The sequence below is a fragment of the Myxine glutinosa genome, chromosome 12 (genome assembly GCF_964187855.1).
Source record: "Myxine glutinosa chromosome 12, kmMyxGlut1.1, whole genome shotgun sequence".
NCBI classification, from domain to species: Eukaryota; Metazoa; Chordata; class Myxini; order Myxiniformes; family Myxinidae; genus Myxine; species Myxine glutinosa.
This window is the reverse complement of record NC_136272.1, coordinates 98,081,693-98,101,420: the sequence shown is the minus strand read 5'-3', so window position 1 is coordinate 98,101,420 and position 19,728 is coordinate 98,081,693. Positions and strand designations below refer to the sequence as shown.

General features: G+C 42.9%; 1 protein-coding gene across 4 annotated transcripts in view; it reads left to right on the top strand.

Annotated features, from left to right (window-relative positions):
* The first annotated feature begins 3,683 nt into the window (after positions 1–3,683).
* LOC137437664 (platelet-derived growth factor C) overlaps positions 3,684–19,728 on the top strand; it is a 108,639-nt gene continuing 92,594 nt past the window's right edge. For 2 of the 4 annotated variants that reach the window (XM_068132152.2, XM_068132150.2), the window contains exons 1-2: positions 3,768–3,867; positions 4,003–4,171. In XM_068132152.2, coding sequence (XP_067988253.2) covers positions 3,853–3,867; positions 4,003–4,171 — 184 coding nt within the window. In that variant the 5' untranslated portion in view covers positions 3,768–3,852. Of the gene's footprint in view, positions 3,724–3,767; positions 3,868–4,002; positions 4,172–12,717; positions 19,362–19,728 lie in introns of those variants that run through there. The other 2 variants (XM_068132149.2, XM_068132148.2) reach the window with 2 other exon arrangements.

The following is a 19,728-nucleotide window of genomic DNA, read 5'->3' as shown; positions in this document are numbered from 1 at the left end:
GGGTGCTTGGTCACCTCTCTTACCAAGGCCCTTCTCGCCCGATTGCTCAGTTTGGCCGGGCGGCCAGCTCTAGGAAGAGTCCTGGTTGTTCCAAACTTCTTCCATTTAAGAATTATGGAGGCCACTGTGCTCTTGGGAACCTTCAATGCAGCAGAAATTTTTTTGTAGGCTCCCCCAGATCTGTGCCTCGACATAATCCTGTCTCTGAGCTCTGCAGGCAGTTCCTTCGACCTCATGGCTTGGTTTTTGCTCTGATATGCATTGTCAGCTGTGAGACCTTATATAGACAGGTCTGTGCCTTTCCAAATCATGTCCAATCAATTGAATTTACCACAGGTGGATTCCAATCAAGGTGTAGAAACATCTCAAAGATGATCTTGAGAAATGGGAGGCACCTGAGCAAAAATTTCAAGTGTCATAGCAAAGGGTCTGAATACTTATGTCAATGTGATATTTCAGTTTTTTATTTTTAATAAATTTGCAAAACTTTCTAAAATCCTGTTTTCTTTTTGTCATTATGGGGTATTGAGTGCAGATTGATGAGGGAAAAAAATGAATTTAAACGACTTCAGCATAAGGCTGCAACATAACAAAATGTGAAAAAAGTGATGGGGTCTGAATACTTTCTGAATGCACTGTATATACACTCCTGGTCAAAAGTTTTAGAACACCTCAATTTTTCCTGTTTTTATTGACATTTACGCAGTTTAATGTCTCAATGTACTCTGAAATTAAGCATAGAACAAATAAACAATTGGAGATAAAAAAGAAATCGTAGAATCATTTTGTTTAACAAAATTAAATTAATATTTTTGACTCAGCAAATTAGCCACCTTTTGCAGATATAACCGCCGAACACACTCGTGGCATTCTTTCTACAATAAAAATCCAATATTGTTCGGGAAGTTCTTCCCAACACTGTTGCAGAAGTTCCCACAAATGTGTTGCACTTGTAGGTTGCTTTGCTTTCACCCTTCTGTCCAGTTCTGCCACTCGACCTGTCAAACCTGCAGCTCGAAGTCTTTTCTTCACAGTTGAAACTGAGACTTGCTTACTTCGACCAGTGTTAAGCTGTGCTTGAAGCTGTTGTCCTGTGAGCCGCCTATCACGCAAGCTGTTGACTCTCAGAAACTTGTCTTCTGATTCTGTTGTGGCTTTGGGCCTGCCAGACCTCTTCCTGTCAGAGTTTCCTCCAGTTTCCAAGTGCCTTTTGATAGTGTAGGAAACTGTACTCACTGACACCTTGGCTTTCTTTGCAATTTCTCTAAAGGAGAGACCTACACTTTTAAGGGTTATAATGGTCTGTCGGTCTTCCTTTGTTAATTGCCTTTTTCTCGCCATTATGATAGCAATATACTACTTCCTGCAGTGCAATGTTGTCCAAATAATTCTTCAGAGGGTGTAATAACAGTCTGTTCCAATACTGCTTTTATACAGACAGGGAGGGGGTTTGTATTCATGTAATCAGCAGAGGTTGGGACACCTGTAGGAATTGTTTGCATCAACTTTCAAGGCTTAATTTACTTACATTGCTGCACAACAGCTGTAAGTTGTTAACCCATTACTTGTTCCCTGAAGAAGGCCTTTTTTTTTCTTCTTTTTTTTTACAATATAACTGTGCAATTTACATTATTTCCCCGTTCTTGCTAACCTAACCTTTTTTTTAACCTCGAGCAGTTTACTGCTTACCTTTGTACCATTTCAAGTTATTCACTGGACATTAAACTGCGTAAATTTCAATAAAAACTGGAAAAATTGAGGTGTTCTATATATACATATATAGTCAAAAGACCCTAAGCACCTAATAGGCCCACAGGACGTATAATACCCAGAGTATTTCAAAAACCCAAACGACCACGAAGACCCAAAAGACCACAAAGTCACAAAAGACCCTGAGGAACCAAAAGAGTCAAAAGACCCCATGGACCCAAAAGACGCCAAAGACCCTTAAATACCAAAAGACCCCGAAGACCGTTAAAGAACCAGAAGACCCAAAACATCACGAAGATCCAAAATTATGTTATTCCTAGATTATTCTCAAGAAATTTCATCTTGATCGGATGAAGTTTTGTACTCGTCGAATTATGACGTCATAATGGAGGCACCTATGACATCATCATTAACATATTTTATTCCCCATGGAGAGTTCTTTGCAATGAGCCACGTCTCAATTTTTTCTATTCAGCGCTTTCGGAGATATAGAGATGCAAAGGTTTTTCCAATATGGCGGCCGAACCACGTGACCTATGACGTCATCATCATTAAAAAAAATATTACGGGTGGAGTTGCACCTATCGTGAAAATTTCCTGTCAATCGGACCAACGGTTGCAGAGAAAATCATATTTATTCTGTGCGGACAAACAGACAGACAAACAAAGGGACTCAAATGCAACACTCTCTCCTCTGGTGAGGGTAACTAACTGTTGGTGATGAATGATGAACTGCAGCAATCATTAAATTTTGAAATTTTTATTTGAACCTGTGAAGGTACGGCTCTGTCGAGTCACAGGGCAAGGCTTGGGGTTGAGGCAGTCAATGTATGTTTGATCGAACTTCAAAAGGAGATGAAGTGGAATGTCCTTCCTCCTGTGGGGCGTTACATTTTATGTGTAAAAGTGTTAATAAAGTGCTGTTATAACGGACATTGAGGTTCCTTAGGATTGGTTATTCGGCGAAGGGTCATTGGCTTTGTCGAGCCACTGGTTCATTGGTTCTGTCCAGCCTGGGTTCAAATCCCAACCCAGCTATAAATGACCACCCTGGTGTTTCACATGCAAGACGAGGCCTCAATGTGTGCATCTTCCATCAGATGGACATTTAGTCGGCTGTCCTTCTGTACTGGTCGTTGATTCATGATTTAAAAAAAAATTCACCAGTCTCACAAAGAGTAGGTGAGTTATCACCAGCATGCTGAGCAAATTTAAAATTCCTACCCAAATCAGGTCTGGACAGCCGGTTTGTGAAAGGGCGGGAAAAACTTTCCCAGAAAGGTGTGCGTGTGTTTTGAAGATCAATTTGATGACGTAGCCCATGCGAACTTTCAAATTTTTCTGTTGAGAAGTTTAGTGGAAAATGATCTTTTTTTCTTCCTTTTTCTTTTTCTTTAATCCAATATGGCTGCCATGCCATGTGACCTATGACATCAGAGTTAGCAAGAAAATATTCTCCATGGGGAGTCCCTCCTATGTTTAAAGTTTTGCATTGATCGGACAAGTGGTTGTAGAGAACCATTTTTAATCTGAGGGTGAAAACAACCTCCGTCCACCTTCGGTTCGGTGACGCAGGTAACTATGCAAAGCACATGCACGACATCTTCGTGGTACAGTGTTCTATTTCTTGCCGATAATCAACATTCTCCATATCGATTTCATGCAGGTGAATGGACGGGGTGCATAGAAAAGGAGGCATTTGATCCATTGTACCTGTGGCTGCATCACGTCTCCACCTGGCGTTCCAAGGTGTGCTCACCACGTTGGCTTCACGCCTCACTCGCTTCCAAAAGTATTTCGTGCATCGTGCCGTTCCGAGTATACTTTGTACTCAGGTGCAATTCCAGTGACGTCATATTAAAGCAGATCAAGCACTCGGGTAATAAAGAGTGAAAATCTTGAAATCAAATGGAGTTCAACATGTACCTGCACGTTACAATACATAGGATATAACTATAACGACTGTGATAATTATTTACACAATGTTAATCCATTAAACATCAGAGTGACAAGGTAAGTGAATTATTGTTAACAGGAATGACTGAGATGGACTTTGCCTTGTCGGTGTTGGGTTCCGGAAAAGCCCAAGTCGCTTATATAAGATGGAAGGGAATTGGCGCATTTTATTGAGTCTTTGAAGCCATGTTTTTTTTTAAGGTAGGTTAAATGTTTCTATGAACAGGATTCAATTTTGTCACTTCCTTTACCGACATGAGAATAAGGTTATTACTGCTCCAATTGGTATCGAACACAGGCCTGATTTGTGTCACATTGCCCTGTTTCTGCCCACAGGTGAGAGCTCTGTTGATCCGCTCACGCAGAAATATGACACCTGCCCTGTTCTTCCTCTTATTCCTCGTTTCCTGGCAAGAAACCAGCCAAGCACCTCCGACCAATCTTCCCTTCCTGCGCGAAGAGTCTACGAGGTGTTACTCCCCGTCGCACCCGCTCCCTGTATACGGTAAGACTACCTGATTGCAAAGACGCTGGCCAAAAGAATCTCCACGTGGAATACTTTTGTTGAACTCCAATCCACCTGTAGACCGAATAATCACGACGTGGCATCCATTGGAAGTTGGTGCCATTCCCCCAGGGAAGATCGAGAGCAATTGGGATTGGGTGTAGGTGTAGCACACAAGGAATACACACAAGGACGCAGGTGGAGGCCATTCGGCCCATCAAGTCTGTGCTACCTGTACACGGCATCAATTCAACCCAACAATTTATTAATTTGAATTCACTTGGGAGTGCAGGGATGACAATGGGGGTGTAAGCACAAACATCACCATCATGTTTTATACACATACAAGTTAAATCCCCCCCCCCCCTTCCCACGCCTCCTCCCCCCAAGCCCTCTCCCTCCTGCAGATCTCCCGATGTCCCTGCTCTCAAATGTTGTACTTGTGTGCTTCCCTCTCTCCCCCCATCTTGTCTCCCGCTCCCTTGATCATATGTTTTATGTGTCTGCTTGTCTTTTTGTGATTAATGTTAGCTCTTATAGGAGCCTCGATGTTGTACACACACAAAAAAAAGCCCGTAAAATATGACTGGTTGGAACAGTTTATTCGAAGGTGCAGCCTCATGAGCATGTAAAAGTCTGAAGCCTCAGCCTAGGGTCAGGTGTAGTTGTATCTTCTTTATTTATTCGAAATTGTACGGATGTAATTGAACACTCATTTTAATCTGCGCACGTTGCACATCACGCGCAGTGGATTTCACCTCCCCACGCCTCAAATTTATTGTTATTTTAAAAAAACGCTTCTGTACACCGCCCTTGATGTTCGGTTTGCAAGCCACCGTCTACATCTACGATAGACAAGATATAATTACTCTTTTATGGAAAATGTTTTTCGAGTTTGTTTTATCCTCAAAAATCGACCGTAGTGAACACACATTCGTGTTTAAAGATTGGCCTTTAAAACCTACCCTTAGAAAGGGGTTCAGCTTTGTTTACAAACACACAAACTGACTGTGTTTTACATGGTATATATATATATATATATATAAAATAAAAATTTATTATTCTTATTTATTTATTTATTTTTGACAAATATATATATATATATTTAATTATGAAATATTTTTTCTATATGGTCTTTATGCCTCCGCCGACGAAGTCATGTTTTTGGGTTGTTCATCCGGCAGTCCGTCCGTCCATCTGTCCGTGATAGGTTTCCATTACCACTATAACTTAAGCGTGATAGGTTTCCATTACCACTATAACTTAAGAATGGCTGAAGGCATCAAAAACAAACTTGGTGCAGGTGTGTATAAATACGTAAAGATGAACTGATTAGGTTATGGGGTCAAGAGGTCAAAGGTCAGAGGTCCTGTTTGGTTAAAAAAATCTGTTACTGAGCTAACTTGTGAACCAGTGATGAGATTTTGACCAAATATGGTAGAAGTACATATTATGATGCAAAGACGAACTAAGTCGATTTTAGCATCAAAGGTCAAAGGTCATGTCAGGTAAAAATGTGATATTTGATAACAGCTGAAGGGATTCAAATCGAACATGGTACAAGTATGTGTAATGATGTAATAATGTGGGTGAAGGCATTTCGGGCAACGTCGAAGAGTGCTGTTCTAGTTCATTTTGATTTATATTTACTCGCGTGGATCGGCACGCTTTGCACAGCTCACCACATGTCGCTGCAGAGGCATAGGCATCTTTGACCATGGCTGCTTTCTCTCGGGGATGTCGACCAAATATATTTTGTGCTCTGACTGAATATATACTGTAAATCAGAAGTCAGAACCCAACACGTATAAACAAAAAGGCACTGAGCACAAATTAAAGTTTATTTTAAATTATCAGTTAGAGCTGGAAAAGAAGGTCAATACAAATTTTTTATCAAAACATGGAGTGGAAATTCGTTCTGCCAGCCTTACAGAGCAGTTTTTACATCATATATTTTCTTTTGCCCACATTGCGATCTTGATCTCGATTAATCAAGTCAAAGTAACAAAATAATTAGTGCTGACCAATAAAGTAAGTCACGAATGTATTTCTTAGGTTCGCTTTATACTGTACATTTTAACAATATGGAGGAATTTGTTAAAGTAACTTTGAAGAAGAAGAAGAAGAAGAAGAAGACGTTTTGGTCACACATATACATACATAACCATTTACGTTTGCTCCATTATAATAAGATGTTTTGTTTTTTTCTTGGGGAGGGAAGCAAACACGGCTGTGTGGTGAGGATTGGCTAAACACAGACAGCACAATCACTTTTTGATGAAACCCTCTGACCGCCTTTTTAGGGGATACCTGACCGAGGGTCGTGGAAGAGCTAGAGCAGAATGGAAAGGAACAAAATGGAAAGGGGGGAAACTCCAAAAGCGGAGTATAAGAGAGAGTGAGATCAAGGGGAGTTGAAGAAGGACACATTGGTGTGAACAAGCTACACTCAAGCTGAATGAAACACAGATGAGGAATGGGAAAGTAGGGATGAAACAGAAAAGGAACAAACAACCGACAACGAACAAAGAAAAAGAGGTGAGGGAGAAGGGAGGGAAAAATCACAAGAACCTGGAAAATGGGAGTTCTTGGGAATGGGGTAATTTGGGGTAGAAGAGATCATGAGTATCGATGGGGGTTGTTGTGGTGAACAGCCATCTTGAAGCCATGGAGTTGGTTCCACAGATGAGAGAAAAGAAGAACAAATGAGTGGAGGTGAGCAGTACACCTGGATTTTAGGAGGTTAACAAAAAGAGGATTACTGGCAGAGCATGTCCCTGCAGAAACCTGGGAAGGACAGAGCCAAGATTAGGGCTGAGGGTGCAAGACATCACGACCCGATCCACAACCCAGCCACCCCCATCCCCTCCAGATATCCACCCAACTGCAGCTTTGATCAATCTACTGCCTCTGCCACCACCACCTTCCCCCTACCGCAAGGATACCACCCACCCCACATATCAACCACTCTCTGAACAAACGTATTCTCACTTTCAGTTTGATTTGTACTTTTGGTAACTCGTCAAAAGAAACGAGGAAAGCCCAGGAAGATTGCATAACGAGTAATTCGGACAAACCTCCCGGAAATTGTACTTTGTACAAGAAACGTGTTTGTTTGCAAGTTGATGATACAAGACTCCGACTCCATAACTGTTTTTGTTTTAATCCCTCAGGAATCCCCTTTTGTGTTCCATATACCATTTGCTGACGTTATAGACAATCTTTTGTGCCAAATACAATCCATATGTCCAACTAGAGAGTTCATAAAACACGTCACCCCACAGAGTGTTCAAGTATATATTTCAATTGAAATACAATAATGATTTTAAAGATCGTTTGAAACAAATTCCGGAAGTTTAGCGCTATTGAAGCAGTTTGATACACCACCTTATTTAACATGTCCAAGAACAACTATCGGGGACGCCTCTTTGTGGTGGTTGTGCAACGCAAGTCGGGGGCCAAATCTTCCTCATTCTTCCCTGCTACCAGGATTTGTTGGGGCAACACGGTCACAGTCGGAGTGTCGATCGGTCCCCATGGACCGGCCCTTTCCCTCTCATCTCCTTCTCTCCTCTCTCTTTAACTCTGTCGTGGCCCTGACTTTGTTGAGGTGGGAGTACATCATCCTGGATGTGGGGAATCTTTGTGTTGCTTCTGGGAAATTGATCTCTGTGCTTGGCCTTGTTCGAGAGAACTGTCCGGGGCTATAAAGCAACAGCATGTCCAAGTACTGTAAAACTGGATGTTATTGCAAGTGCAAAGACAGCGATTTATGTTCTACAATGTTCAAGTGTCTCATTCAATTTAAATAAAATAAAGATTGTAAAAGTCGTATAAATAAATTGATTCCGGAAATTACTGCCATTGACATTGTGTTTATTACACCAACCTATCTAATGCATTATACTCCACTTGTGAGGTACCCGTGGTACGCATGGGTGGGAGGCCAGAACCAAACAGACAATGCAGAAACGGCGAATGCTAAAGCATGAAACCAATAAATTCCACATTCCTGTAGCACCTTCAGTCGCACGTCAGACATGGACAGTAAGTTCGTGAAGGACTTCCATGAAAAACGTACCCGTTGCAAACAAACGGGTACGTTTGTTCCTTACCCAGTCAATGGCGAATCTGCATTTGGCGATCCGCGAATTCACGTTTAGAAAGTAGAAACCATCACGGCATTTCGTCATTCACTTGAACTCGATATCTCTTTTTTCATTCCAAACAGCATAACTCCAATCTATATATATATATATATATAACACAGTTTGTTTGTGTGTTACCAAGGACATGGCCTACCTAAAAATATTTGACGAGATCCATATTTTTTTATTCATATTTACCTCAGTGCATTTCAGCGAGGGACATTATACACGGAATCTCAGCCTGTGCCAGAGCAGCTCGCTGATTCACTCAGAGCGATCACGTGATGTTCCATCCTCGCTGCCAGACCACTGAACTGAAAATATATAGAATGACCATTGCCATTCACACCACACAGGTGGAGATGCAGCTACCGGGCGCCATCTCAGTTGGCACTCGATGCTGGGCGATGGTGATTTCCGTCATGCGTTTGCACGTAATTCAGAGCGAAAAGCGATTGCGTTTTTTCACCTTTTGTGCGATCGTGTTTTGTGTCGATTTTTGTCGATTTTGTGCGATATGAATTAAACGCCTTTGAAACAGCTGTGAAACGTCTTTCCACAACCCTTCCGTAACCGATTGGAGCAGTTTATTGCCGCACAAAATGGCATTTTAACAGTTGTCTGGCTTTTAAAATCTGGGACACGTTCAAAACAAACGAGATCCGCGAAGCGAGTCGGTCGAGTCGTGCTAACCAAGATGGCGACACGGCGGCTTCACTTTTCACGGAGCATGAGCGTTCTATATATTTTCAATTCAGTGCGCCAGACTCGCTCACGTACTTGATTTTTGGCATAGACATGGCCATTGGGCCTGGGAAGGACATGGCCTACCTAAAAATGACCTCCGATGACGAGATCCATATTTTTTATTCATATTTAACTTAGCGCATTTCAGCGAGGAACATTATACACTGAATCTCAGCCTGTGCTGCAACGTCATTGTTGACTGGCCCTCCCCTTCCTCCTCCCCCCTCTCCCTCCCCTTCCCTCCCCTCCCTCTCCCCCTTCCCCCTCCCTCCTCTGTCCTCCCCTTCCCCCCCTTCCCCCCCTTCCCCCCTCCCCTCCTTCCCCTTCTCCTCCCTTCTCCCTCCTCCCCTCCCCCTCCCCTTCCCCCCTCCCGCTCCCCTTCCCCCCTCCCCCCTTCTTCCCTGTTCCCCTCCCCTCCCCTTGCCCCTCCGCTTCCCTTCCCCCCCCTCCCCTTCCCTCCCCTCCCCCCCATTCCCCTCCCCTTCCCCCTCCCCCCGTTTCCCCTCCCCCCGTTCCCTTCCCCTTCCCCGCCTGGCAACGCCGGGTACTTCTGCTAGTCACAAATGAAATAATATTAATATAAAAAAGTAATTTTTAACAACATTCATGACATAAACAAATATTTAAATCCTGATGTGAAGTTCCGTATGGTTGGGTGAATACAATTACGAATTCAAAATCATAATTGTATTCACTCAATTCCAATCATCAATTGATACTTTAACAAAACGATTAACATGATTAACATTTAACAATTAAACATTACGATTGAATGACGGTTGTATTTGGATATTATCAAACCCGCACATTGCCGTCATATGTCCACTTCCGCATTCACGGCAGGTTCATGATTGTCATCAAAATCTAAACAGTATTTGTAGAATTTCAATAAAAGCCACATCACTGTTTATATCGGTAAATATTATTCCATCGTGTTTGGAAAAACTGAAAAATTGGAAAATCAATATAGCCTATTTTACTCCCAGGGGTCCCAGGAATACCCACCCAAAATATCGTTGCGATCGGTTGAGCCGTTTTTGCGGTACCTTCGAACGGGCAGACGGACATTTTGGTAAATTATAGTAAGATTAGTTATTCGTGCCTATTGTTTGTCCCCTTTATGGCGTCCTTAAAAACAATACGTTTCCTGTTTGGAATGATTTTTTATTCAGACAGACAGACAGAGTAAATCGATTATCTCAATATAGGGGGAGGAGCAGGAGTGGGGGTGGAGGGGGGAAGGGGAGGGGGAAGGGGGGAGGCAGGAGAGGAAGGAGGTTCATATATATGCTGGTGGGTGAATGTGGCGGTCATCACGTTTCTGAGCTAAGTGTGATGCCGATCAGGAAGAAGAAGAAGCCGTACTACCAACTTCGTACACTTCCGGAATTGTTTGATTTATTTGTGTTCAAATGTCTGGTGATTGTTTTGTATTTATTTTTGCGAATGTATACTTGTATTTAACTGTCATTAAGTAAAAAAGGCTTAGGCACTATCGAGAGAGTTCGGCACAATGGAGCGATATCGAGTGAAATCCCAAAAAACGAACTTTTTTTTTTTTCTTGCCTAAAACACTCCCAAGCAGTCACTGATGAACCTCTGAAAGTTTGACGAAGAACCGTTCAGCCATCTCTGAGAAAAATGGCTACACATACACAGACCAACATCTCTCTTATATAGTAGATATACTCCTATATATATGCAGCCTGATCCATGATCCATTGCCATCATCTATCCTAAGATTTTTACCCTCCGCCATCAAAGGTTGATGGAGGTTATGTTTTTGCCCCCGTCTGTCTGTCTGTCTTTTTGTGAACAGGGTATCTCAAAAAGTTGTGGACGGATTCGGCCGAAATCTTGTGGAGAGGTAGTGTATGTGACAAGGATGAAATGATTAGATTTTGGTTCAGGTCCGGATCGAGATCTGGCTTATCAGTGGGATACAAAACGTAAACTGTTCAGCCTGGTTGAGGTATGCTCTCTATAATAGAATGCCTTTCTAGTTACCCTCGCCTGAGGAAAGGGTATTGCATTTGAGTCCGTTTGTCTGTCTGTTTGTTTGTCTGTCTGTCTGTTTGTTTGTCTGTTTGTCTGTCTGTTTGTCTGTCTGTTTGTTTGTCCACACAGAATAAATATGATTTTCTCTGCAACTGTTGGTCCAATTGACAGGAAATTTTCACCATAGGTGCACCTCCACCTGTATCATTTTTAATGATAATTATTACATCTTAGGTCACGTGGTTCGGCCGCCATCTTGGAAAAACCGAAAACTTTGCACCTCCATCTCTGAAAGTGCTGAATAGAAAAAATTGAGACATGGATCCTTGTAAAGAACTCCACATGGGGAATAAAATATGTTAATGATGATGTCATAGGTGCCTCCATTATGACATCATAATTCGACAAGTGCAAAACTTCATCCTATCCAGATGAAATTTTTTGAGCGCCATGTCGGCATAAACTGGTGGAGAAAGAAAAAATGATGACATCATCGGTCATGTGGTTCGGCCGTCATCTTGGAAAAACCGAAAAACTTTGCACCTCTATATCTCCGAAAGTGCTGAATAGAAAAAATTGAGACATAACTCATTGTAAGGAACTCTCCATGGGGAATAAAATATGTTAATGATGATGTCATAGGTGCCTCCATTATGACGTCATAATTCGACAAGTACAAAACATCTGATCAAGATGAAATTTCTTGAGCATAATCTAGGAATAAATTAGTTTAGAAAAAAAGAACGGTGACGTCATCGGTCACGTGGTTCGACCGCCATATTTCTTTTAACACAAAAGCCTAAAAAAACACTGAAAATACATCCCGGTGAGGGTTTGCAATCTCTGATTACTCTTTCTTGTTTGTTATTGAATTGCCAGTGGAAGTCAAATTTCTGTTTTATAACATGTACAAAAAATTATCTTGACTCTTTCTAGAGTCTGTAACATCATAGTGTATATAGTCTTTCTGGAGTCTGTAACATCATCATAGTATACCAGACGTTAAAAAAAAATGGTATAAATAAATAAATCTTGATGAGAAAGTAAATGCCTGTTATTTATTTATTTATTTCTTTTGAATGCAGCCATGTGATTGTAATTGGCATCGATTTACACTTCATAACAAAGCTGTCTTAACGGTTTTAAATGAAATCCCCGTTTGTAGGAAGCCATCTGAGCAATAAAAAGAATCAACTCAGACATACAGGGAGCGCTCAGGCGAATACTACGTAGGTAAACGAGGATGGCCATATGATGATCAAGGATGCTCCATTCGATTGACGTTCAATCTTTCACCTTTTTTTAAGCTATTGATGTGTTCAAGCTTCACGGTCTTGCTCAGTCATGTCCTTGTGAAAGTCACTCGTGTTTTTGTGCTTCGCCATGAATGTTGACAAACGAATTTCCTTCCCCGCTGCAGATACTGTTTATGTGACACACATACCTCGTATGAACTTGGACCACCAGGTGACAATTGGCGATGTGCAAAGTGCTTAATATGGTTGAAATCGATCATAGCAATAAAGTCTAGTTTATGGCTGGTTTGTGTAAAATGCATCTTCAATACAAATCCTCAAATCATTGTTTCATTCATTTTATGGATGATGTATTGATCTGCCTTTGCTTGATGGCTAACACTCGCTCCTCTTTTAGGAATAGAACACCCTCAATGGAGAATGATCCTCGGTCTTCTGAGAAGAACTGCGCATGCGCGAGACCCAAACGAGCTGAACAGAAACGTCGACCTGCATAAGCGTCTTTTCAAAGGTGGAGCCTGCTTGTGTTTTCATAGTGGACGAGTAGACCGGCATGTAGTTAGAACTGCTCCAGGCTTGGAGGGCAAGACCTTGCATGGGATGTCTCGGGAGGTTGGAGATCAGGCTAATGGAGAAAATGCCATTTCGCGGTCTCAATTCGATGTAGCAGTGGCGCTTTCTGTATGCATCTGCTTGGTTGGGGGATTCGTGCTTGGAGCTATAGCAAGACCTTTTCTGAACAAGATCTATCGGCGACATTTTGGCCGCCGGGCTAACAAGCCACCAGGACAGGTGATTGCAGCGGTTTATTCCAATGCAGGTTTGACGAGTGATCAGTTTGACAGCTGTGAGATAAATGGAGATGCCAACGTACAAGACCAACAACCATCCTCAAGCAACATGTCGAGGGGAAATTTACAGGAGAAGGAAATGAAGATTAGAAATGCAATATCTGCTCAAAAGGCACGTGAAAATATGCTTCCCATGTTTGATATCGTCAATGATGACCTCAGCGATACGAGCAGCGAGGTCACCATGGATTTAGAACAACATCCAAGCGCTTTACAAGGCTGGGAGTTCCTATCCAAAGGTACAGAAGAAGGAGCAGGTGCCATGTCGAGCCGAGATAGCGATGATGCACTCTACGAGGAATTAGATGTAGAGAATAAATACACTCAGTTCAACAAATATGGCGTCCAGGGTGAATTTATCCAGGCAAGTGCAGGTCCGGTAAGGTGTGTTGGTGCAGACAAAGCACCGACAGACCGAAGCTCCTTGATCGATAGCGATGAGGAATGGGACATCAACGCCTGGCTAAGCCAAAATGCCACTCTCAAGCTTGAGCAACCAGATGGAAGTGATGAAGAAGGTGGACAACAAGGGCACGACAATACGAATCCTTTCGTGGATGGTAAAGATGCTCTTGTAGAGACTGAGGACAATCCAAATGGACCATTGTACATACAGGTATATGCACAAGCTCCAAAAATCGAAGGGAATTTGCCGGTCAAAAGCCTTGATCGTGATTTTGGAAGTAATTATGAAAACTTAAGGCTGAATGAAAAACCTGCACATGAACAGGAAATAGCACAAAATCGATACCGCTTTGTCCAAAACCCTGTTAATGCTAACGAAGTTGTGCGGAGGACAAGGTCCGATAGTTTGTGTGATAGTTATCGCGATGAATCCGATGTGCGGGACAACGTGGAGGCACCAACGGACTTGACATATGAGAAAGATCGCACATCAATGAGCTCTCGCATCCTGCTCGCTCACCTTCCAGCATTTTTCAACCTACAACAAACGCATTCCATATCGTCAAGGGACAGCATGGACTCAGAATTCACCTCACTGCCACCAGCACTTCCGAGTGTCCCACCTCCTGATGAGGACGGTAATTCTGATAACGTTGACCTTGATGATGAAGATTCTATGGATTCTGATAGCTTGAGATTAACGTCAGAAGAGGACGCTTGGATGAAGCAAATAATCAAGGAACAAACCTCATCTGCTCCAACTTCCATACCCACAACGATGTCCGCTGTCGGCGACTTCTCAAGGTCGGTGGTGCACATCTCCTCGAATACTGTCGCGTTTGCTGATGCATCACAGAGCGCTACAGAACCGTCGGAGGAGTTGGATTTTGAAGCAATGTCTGGTGGTGAAGTCCGTGCCCGCATGGAGGAATTGCGAAGAAGACTAAGGAGGGGGGTTTTATTGAGCAAGCACTCGATGGATCCTTCCAACGAATAACGAGGACAAAAAGTATTCGGGATAAGCCGAATATGAACATGCTGAACTCAGTTGTCCAAGCATTAAAATGTTTGTGTTGCAAGGATATGTAACCAATGCAATGCTTGTTCTGCGAACAATGGTTGGCCCCGGAAATTTGTCCATGTCGAACATTTGTCTGCATTTTTAGCGCCAAACTGCTTTCACCAAAAGGTTTGCTTCCATACATGTGAATGATAATAATCATTGTGTAGGGGACAGACAGACAGACAGACAGATAGACAGACACACCAAATTGCATATTTTAGTATGATTGTCTAGGATAAAAGGAAGACAAAGAGTCAAGACTGCCACCAACACTTCCGAGTGTCCCACGTCTTGATGAGGACAGTAATTCTGATAATGATGACCGTAATGATGAAGATGGTGATGATCTACTCTTAGTCTTCCTTTTATCCTAGACAATCATACTAAAATACGCAATATGGTGTGTCTGTCTATCTGTCTATCTGTCTGTCTGCCCATTTTTGACCGCGATACATTCGGATGTTACTTATCCAATCTCAACGAAACTTGCCAGGAGGACTAAGGGTCACATAATGGAGGTTGTAGCAACTTAATTTGCCCCCCTCCCCAAGGGTGGGGCTTCCGCCTTGGGCGAAATCCATGTTAAGGTGTATATCCGTGTTAAGATAGCTAATGGTGGCGTTTTTCTAAGGCCATTTCTAATAACAAAAGTAATAACAACATTAATGATGATAGCATAATATTAATGTTATTACAAAACAATATTAACACTAATAATATCTCTTCTGCTCAAGGGGGTTTTTTTCCTTGAACAAACGCCGTGTTAATGTGTATAAATAGCTTATCGTGGTGTTTTGTGGGAGCACCCCGACCAGAAGTAAAGTAGATGGTATTTATAGATTACTTACCCCATGCAGTCGACTTAGTGCAAGCCAACTCTTCTGTTTTTGAAGGGGTTTTTTCCTTTGATCCAATATGGCTGCCAGACCACGTGACCGATAACGGCATAAATTCCCATTCTGCAATATAATTGTTGCGTAGATCACGCTCAAGAAATTCTGATGTGATCGACTAAGAACTGCACTTGTCGAATTATGACATTTTAGGAGTTGCGGAAGGCGAGAAGACGAGGCCATTTCGTAGGGTTCGAAGCTCGTTTATTCGTACAGAAATCTCCAGCACTCTTAAACTCGAACGGAAGTGGTACAGCTTTTATAAAGCCAAAACCCTCTTCGGAGGGCGTGGCTCCACAACCGCGCGTGCGTCACTTCCACACAACCAAAAGCCCCACAGGCCCGTGCACGTGGATTATGACCAAACATAAGGTAACCGTCACATGCGAATAAGTTAACCGCAACATGCGAATAGGTTAACCGCGACATACGAATAAGGTAACCGCTACATGCGCCCCCCCCCCCCCCCCCCCAGAATGCACTCCCACGGGCATGTACGTAGTTCGCAGGCACGCTCGGCAGTGCCGAGAAGGCTCGAGCAGTGCTCGGCCTCGGTACGCGCGAAAAAACGCCGCCGTGGGGTTGAGCCGACCGAGGGGCTGGTCAAGGCCTCGGGGGAGGCTGCCGAGGTTCCCCGCGGGCCTCCCGAGGTTGCAGTTCGCGGGCGCGCTCGGCAGTGCCGAGAAGGCTCGAGCAGTGCTCGGCCTCCGTGCGCGCGAAAAGGGGTTGAGCCAACCGAGGGGCTGGTCAAGGCCTCGGGGGAGGCTGCCGAGGTTCCTCGCGGGCCTCCCGAGGATGCAGAGTAGGAGTAGTAGTTGCGCGAGTTGCAGCTTTCGACACGCGAGCTGTAGCTGTAGAGTTTTCGCGAGTTGCGAGCAGCAGTGCGCGCGAAGGTAACGAAGCAGCCGTGCCGCCAACGTCGGTGCGCGCGCAAGAGATGAGCAGCAGTGCCACCCACATCTCGTAACTGCGTTCCTTCGGAGGGTCCTGGAGCAGGCTCGCCCCTCTGGTCGTAGAGGAGGAGCCGAGCGCTGTGCGCAAACTACATGGCCGCTCGTCGTTTCCGAAACTCCAGCAGTTCGATCGAAACTGCGTTCGAAACCGTGCCCGCATCCGTTCGGGAGAAGCCGGGGTCACCAGTTTAGGTGGCTTCCCTGGCCAGGGCGTGCTTGCCGTATTCGTTTGCAGCCCCCAAATCCGTTCGGGGGCAGCCGGGGTCACCAGTTTAGGAGTTGCGGAAGGCGAGAAGACGAGGCCATTTCGTAGGGTTCGAAGCTCGTTTATTCGTACAGAAATCTCCAGCACTCTTAAACTCGAACGGAAGTGGTACAGCTTTTATAAAGCCAAAACCCTCTTCGGAGGGCGTGGCTCCACAACCGCGCGTGCGTCACTTCCACACAACCAAAAGCCCCACAGGCCTGTGCACGTGGATTATGACCAAACATAAGGTAACCGTCACATGCGAATAAGGTAACCGCTACAACATCGTAATAAATGGACTAATGATATCATCGTTAACAGCACTTATTCCCCATGCGGAGTTCTTTGCAATGAGCCACGTTTCATTGTTTTTTTTTTTTCCATGGAGCGGTTTTGGAGATATAGAGCTCCAAAGTTTTTCGGTTTTTACAATATGGTGCCCATACCATGTGATGCATGATGTCATAATTATCATTAAAGATTCTACACGAGTAGACGCATACTATAGTGAAAATTCTGTGTCAATCGCCCCAACGGTTACTGAGAAAAAGAATTTAAACAAGATAGAGCTCATATTACGTGACCTATGATGTCATAATTATCACTGAAGTTCTACATGAGTATATGTATACAATAGTGAAAAATTCGTGTCAATTGGACCAACGTTTGCCGGGAAAATGAATTTTTAAAATGCAGACACGTACATAATATGACATACGTACGTACGCAACCAATCGCGTAACCCTGCTTTTCACTTCCTGAGCGCAGGGTAACGATATTATAAACCGCAAGTACGTTTGATTACCTTTTTAAACAGTCGCTACTGCTGTTTAACACTAAACTGAAAGGGAGGAATCCCAATGTTCGTTGAGGCCCAAGACTGAATCTACTGTAATATAGTTACCAGAGAGAGGATAATAACATGACCCTTCCTGCCTCTCCTGTAGGGTGGGTGTACTAGTGTTATAAAATCGCATTCTGAGTTTAATTTGCCTCCATGTTATTCATATATGAGGTACAAGCAGATTTTAATTCTTTCTATTAGATTCAACGGTTAAGATAATTAGATTCAGCAGCCTTTATTACTGTACAGATATATATAGCATTCTTTTTTTTGTTTCACTTTTCTTTTCTACAGCTTAAGACTCACAGAAGAGCTGCCCCACATAAATTACACACCAGCATGCATGCAGAGACACAAGACAACACGGGGCTTGACATCAGACAAACACAGCCGTTGATCTTGGGGGAAGTTATTTCCTGGGACATACGAGGTACCAAGGCACTTTTCTCTCCGCCATCGGCATCAGAAAGAAGAAAAGAATGAAAGAACAAAGCACTCCGTAATGTTTGGACATACACCCCACTTCCCCCTGCCCCCCAAATTATCTACGTGGGGTGTCGCACGAATTAGCTTCAAAATGGGCGCTGCAAATGACGCCACTTTTCTCGTCATTTTTACTTTGGCGGTCCACATTTTCCTTACAACTGGATCTTTTGGGAAAGCACACAGACTCACACCATCTTTGGTTGTGCAGTATTGCCACAATGCATCTAGTGGGTATTCTCAGTACTTTTTCAGAGTTCAGAGCATATGTGCACCGCAAGTAAACATAAGTCCTGAAGCAAAAGTATCCTGGAGATGACGTGGCAGGTCACGTGATATATGACATAATCACATCGCCGTTTTGGAGGGTGGGGTCAATTGGCATACAAGGACACTAAAATCATTAAAATCATATTTTCAACATATTTATTCAAGAAAAAAAAAAAAACGGTTAAGTGTTGAGTGAAGCCATATTTATTTATTAAACCAAACATGAATTTCTGATTCTGTGGACCTTTAGCAATGCTCTTCTTGATGTTTTACTAAATCTATACTACTAGACAGGGGGTAAAAGTAAAAAATAGTAAAAAAAAATCCCATTAAATATGACGGGTTGAACAGTTTATTAGATGGTGCAGCCTTGTGAGCATGCCAAAGTCTGAAGCCTCGGCCTAGTGTCAGGTGTGCTTATATCTTCTTTCTTCATAAGACATCCTACAGATGTACATGAACACTCGTTTTACTCCGTGTGCGTTGCACATCACGTGCATCAGATTTCACGTCCCTACGCCTTGTGTTTATTGTTATTTTAAAAAACCCTTCTGCACACCGCCCTTGAGGCTTGGATTGCAAGCCATCGTCTACAATTCAAATAGAAGAGACAGAATTACTCTTTTACGGAAAATGTTTTTTGAGTTTATTTTATCCTCAAAAATAGACTGTGTTGAACACACATTCATGTTGGTAGATTGGCCTTTAAAACCTATCCTTATGAAGGGGGGCAGACATCTGTACAAACACAAACTGACATTGTGTTTTATATGGTAGATAAGAGAGCCGTGTGTGTGTGTGTGTGTGTGTGTGTTGCCATTTTCCTCAGAGATGGCTGAACGGATCTTCATCAAACTTTGAGGTTCATCACTAAGTGTCGCGAAGTGTTTTAGGCAACAACAAAAAAGAATAAACATTTGAAAAAAAACGTTCATTTTTGTTTTTCCCGATTTTTTTCCTTTCTTTTTAAAATCACTTTGGTGCCTGAGCTTTGTGGCTATGTGAAATGTGATATTAAATTATCCCTGATTAGTGTTTGTGTGGGTGTGTTATTGTAATATAAAATATAAATTTTCCTTAGTAGATGTAGGGAAGTATTTTAGGCACTCACTTTTTTTAAAAAACGTTTACGCTGAGCAATGCCGAATACTCCTGCTAGTTCTAAATAACCTGAAGTGTGTGCGTGTGTTTGTGTGTGTGTGCGTGCACACAGACGCACACACACACACACACACACACACACACACACACATATACACAGTGCCTATAGGAAGTCTACGTGCCCTTTCAAAATTTTTACCTTTTGTTCCCTTATAGCTTGGAATTAAATTGCAATAAATCACACTTTTTCCACCTTTATTTACACATCATAACCCACAACTTCCAAGTGAAAAACAAA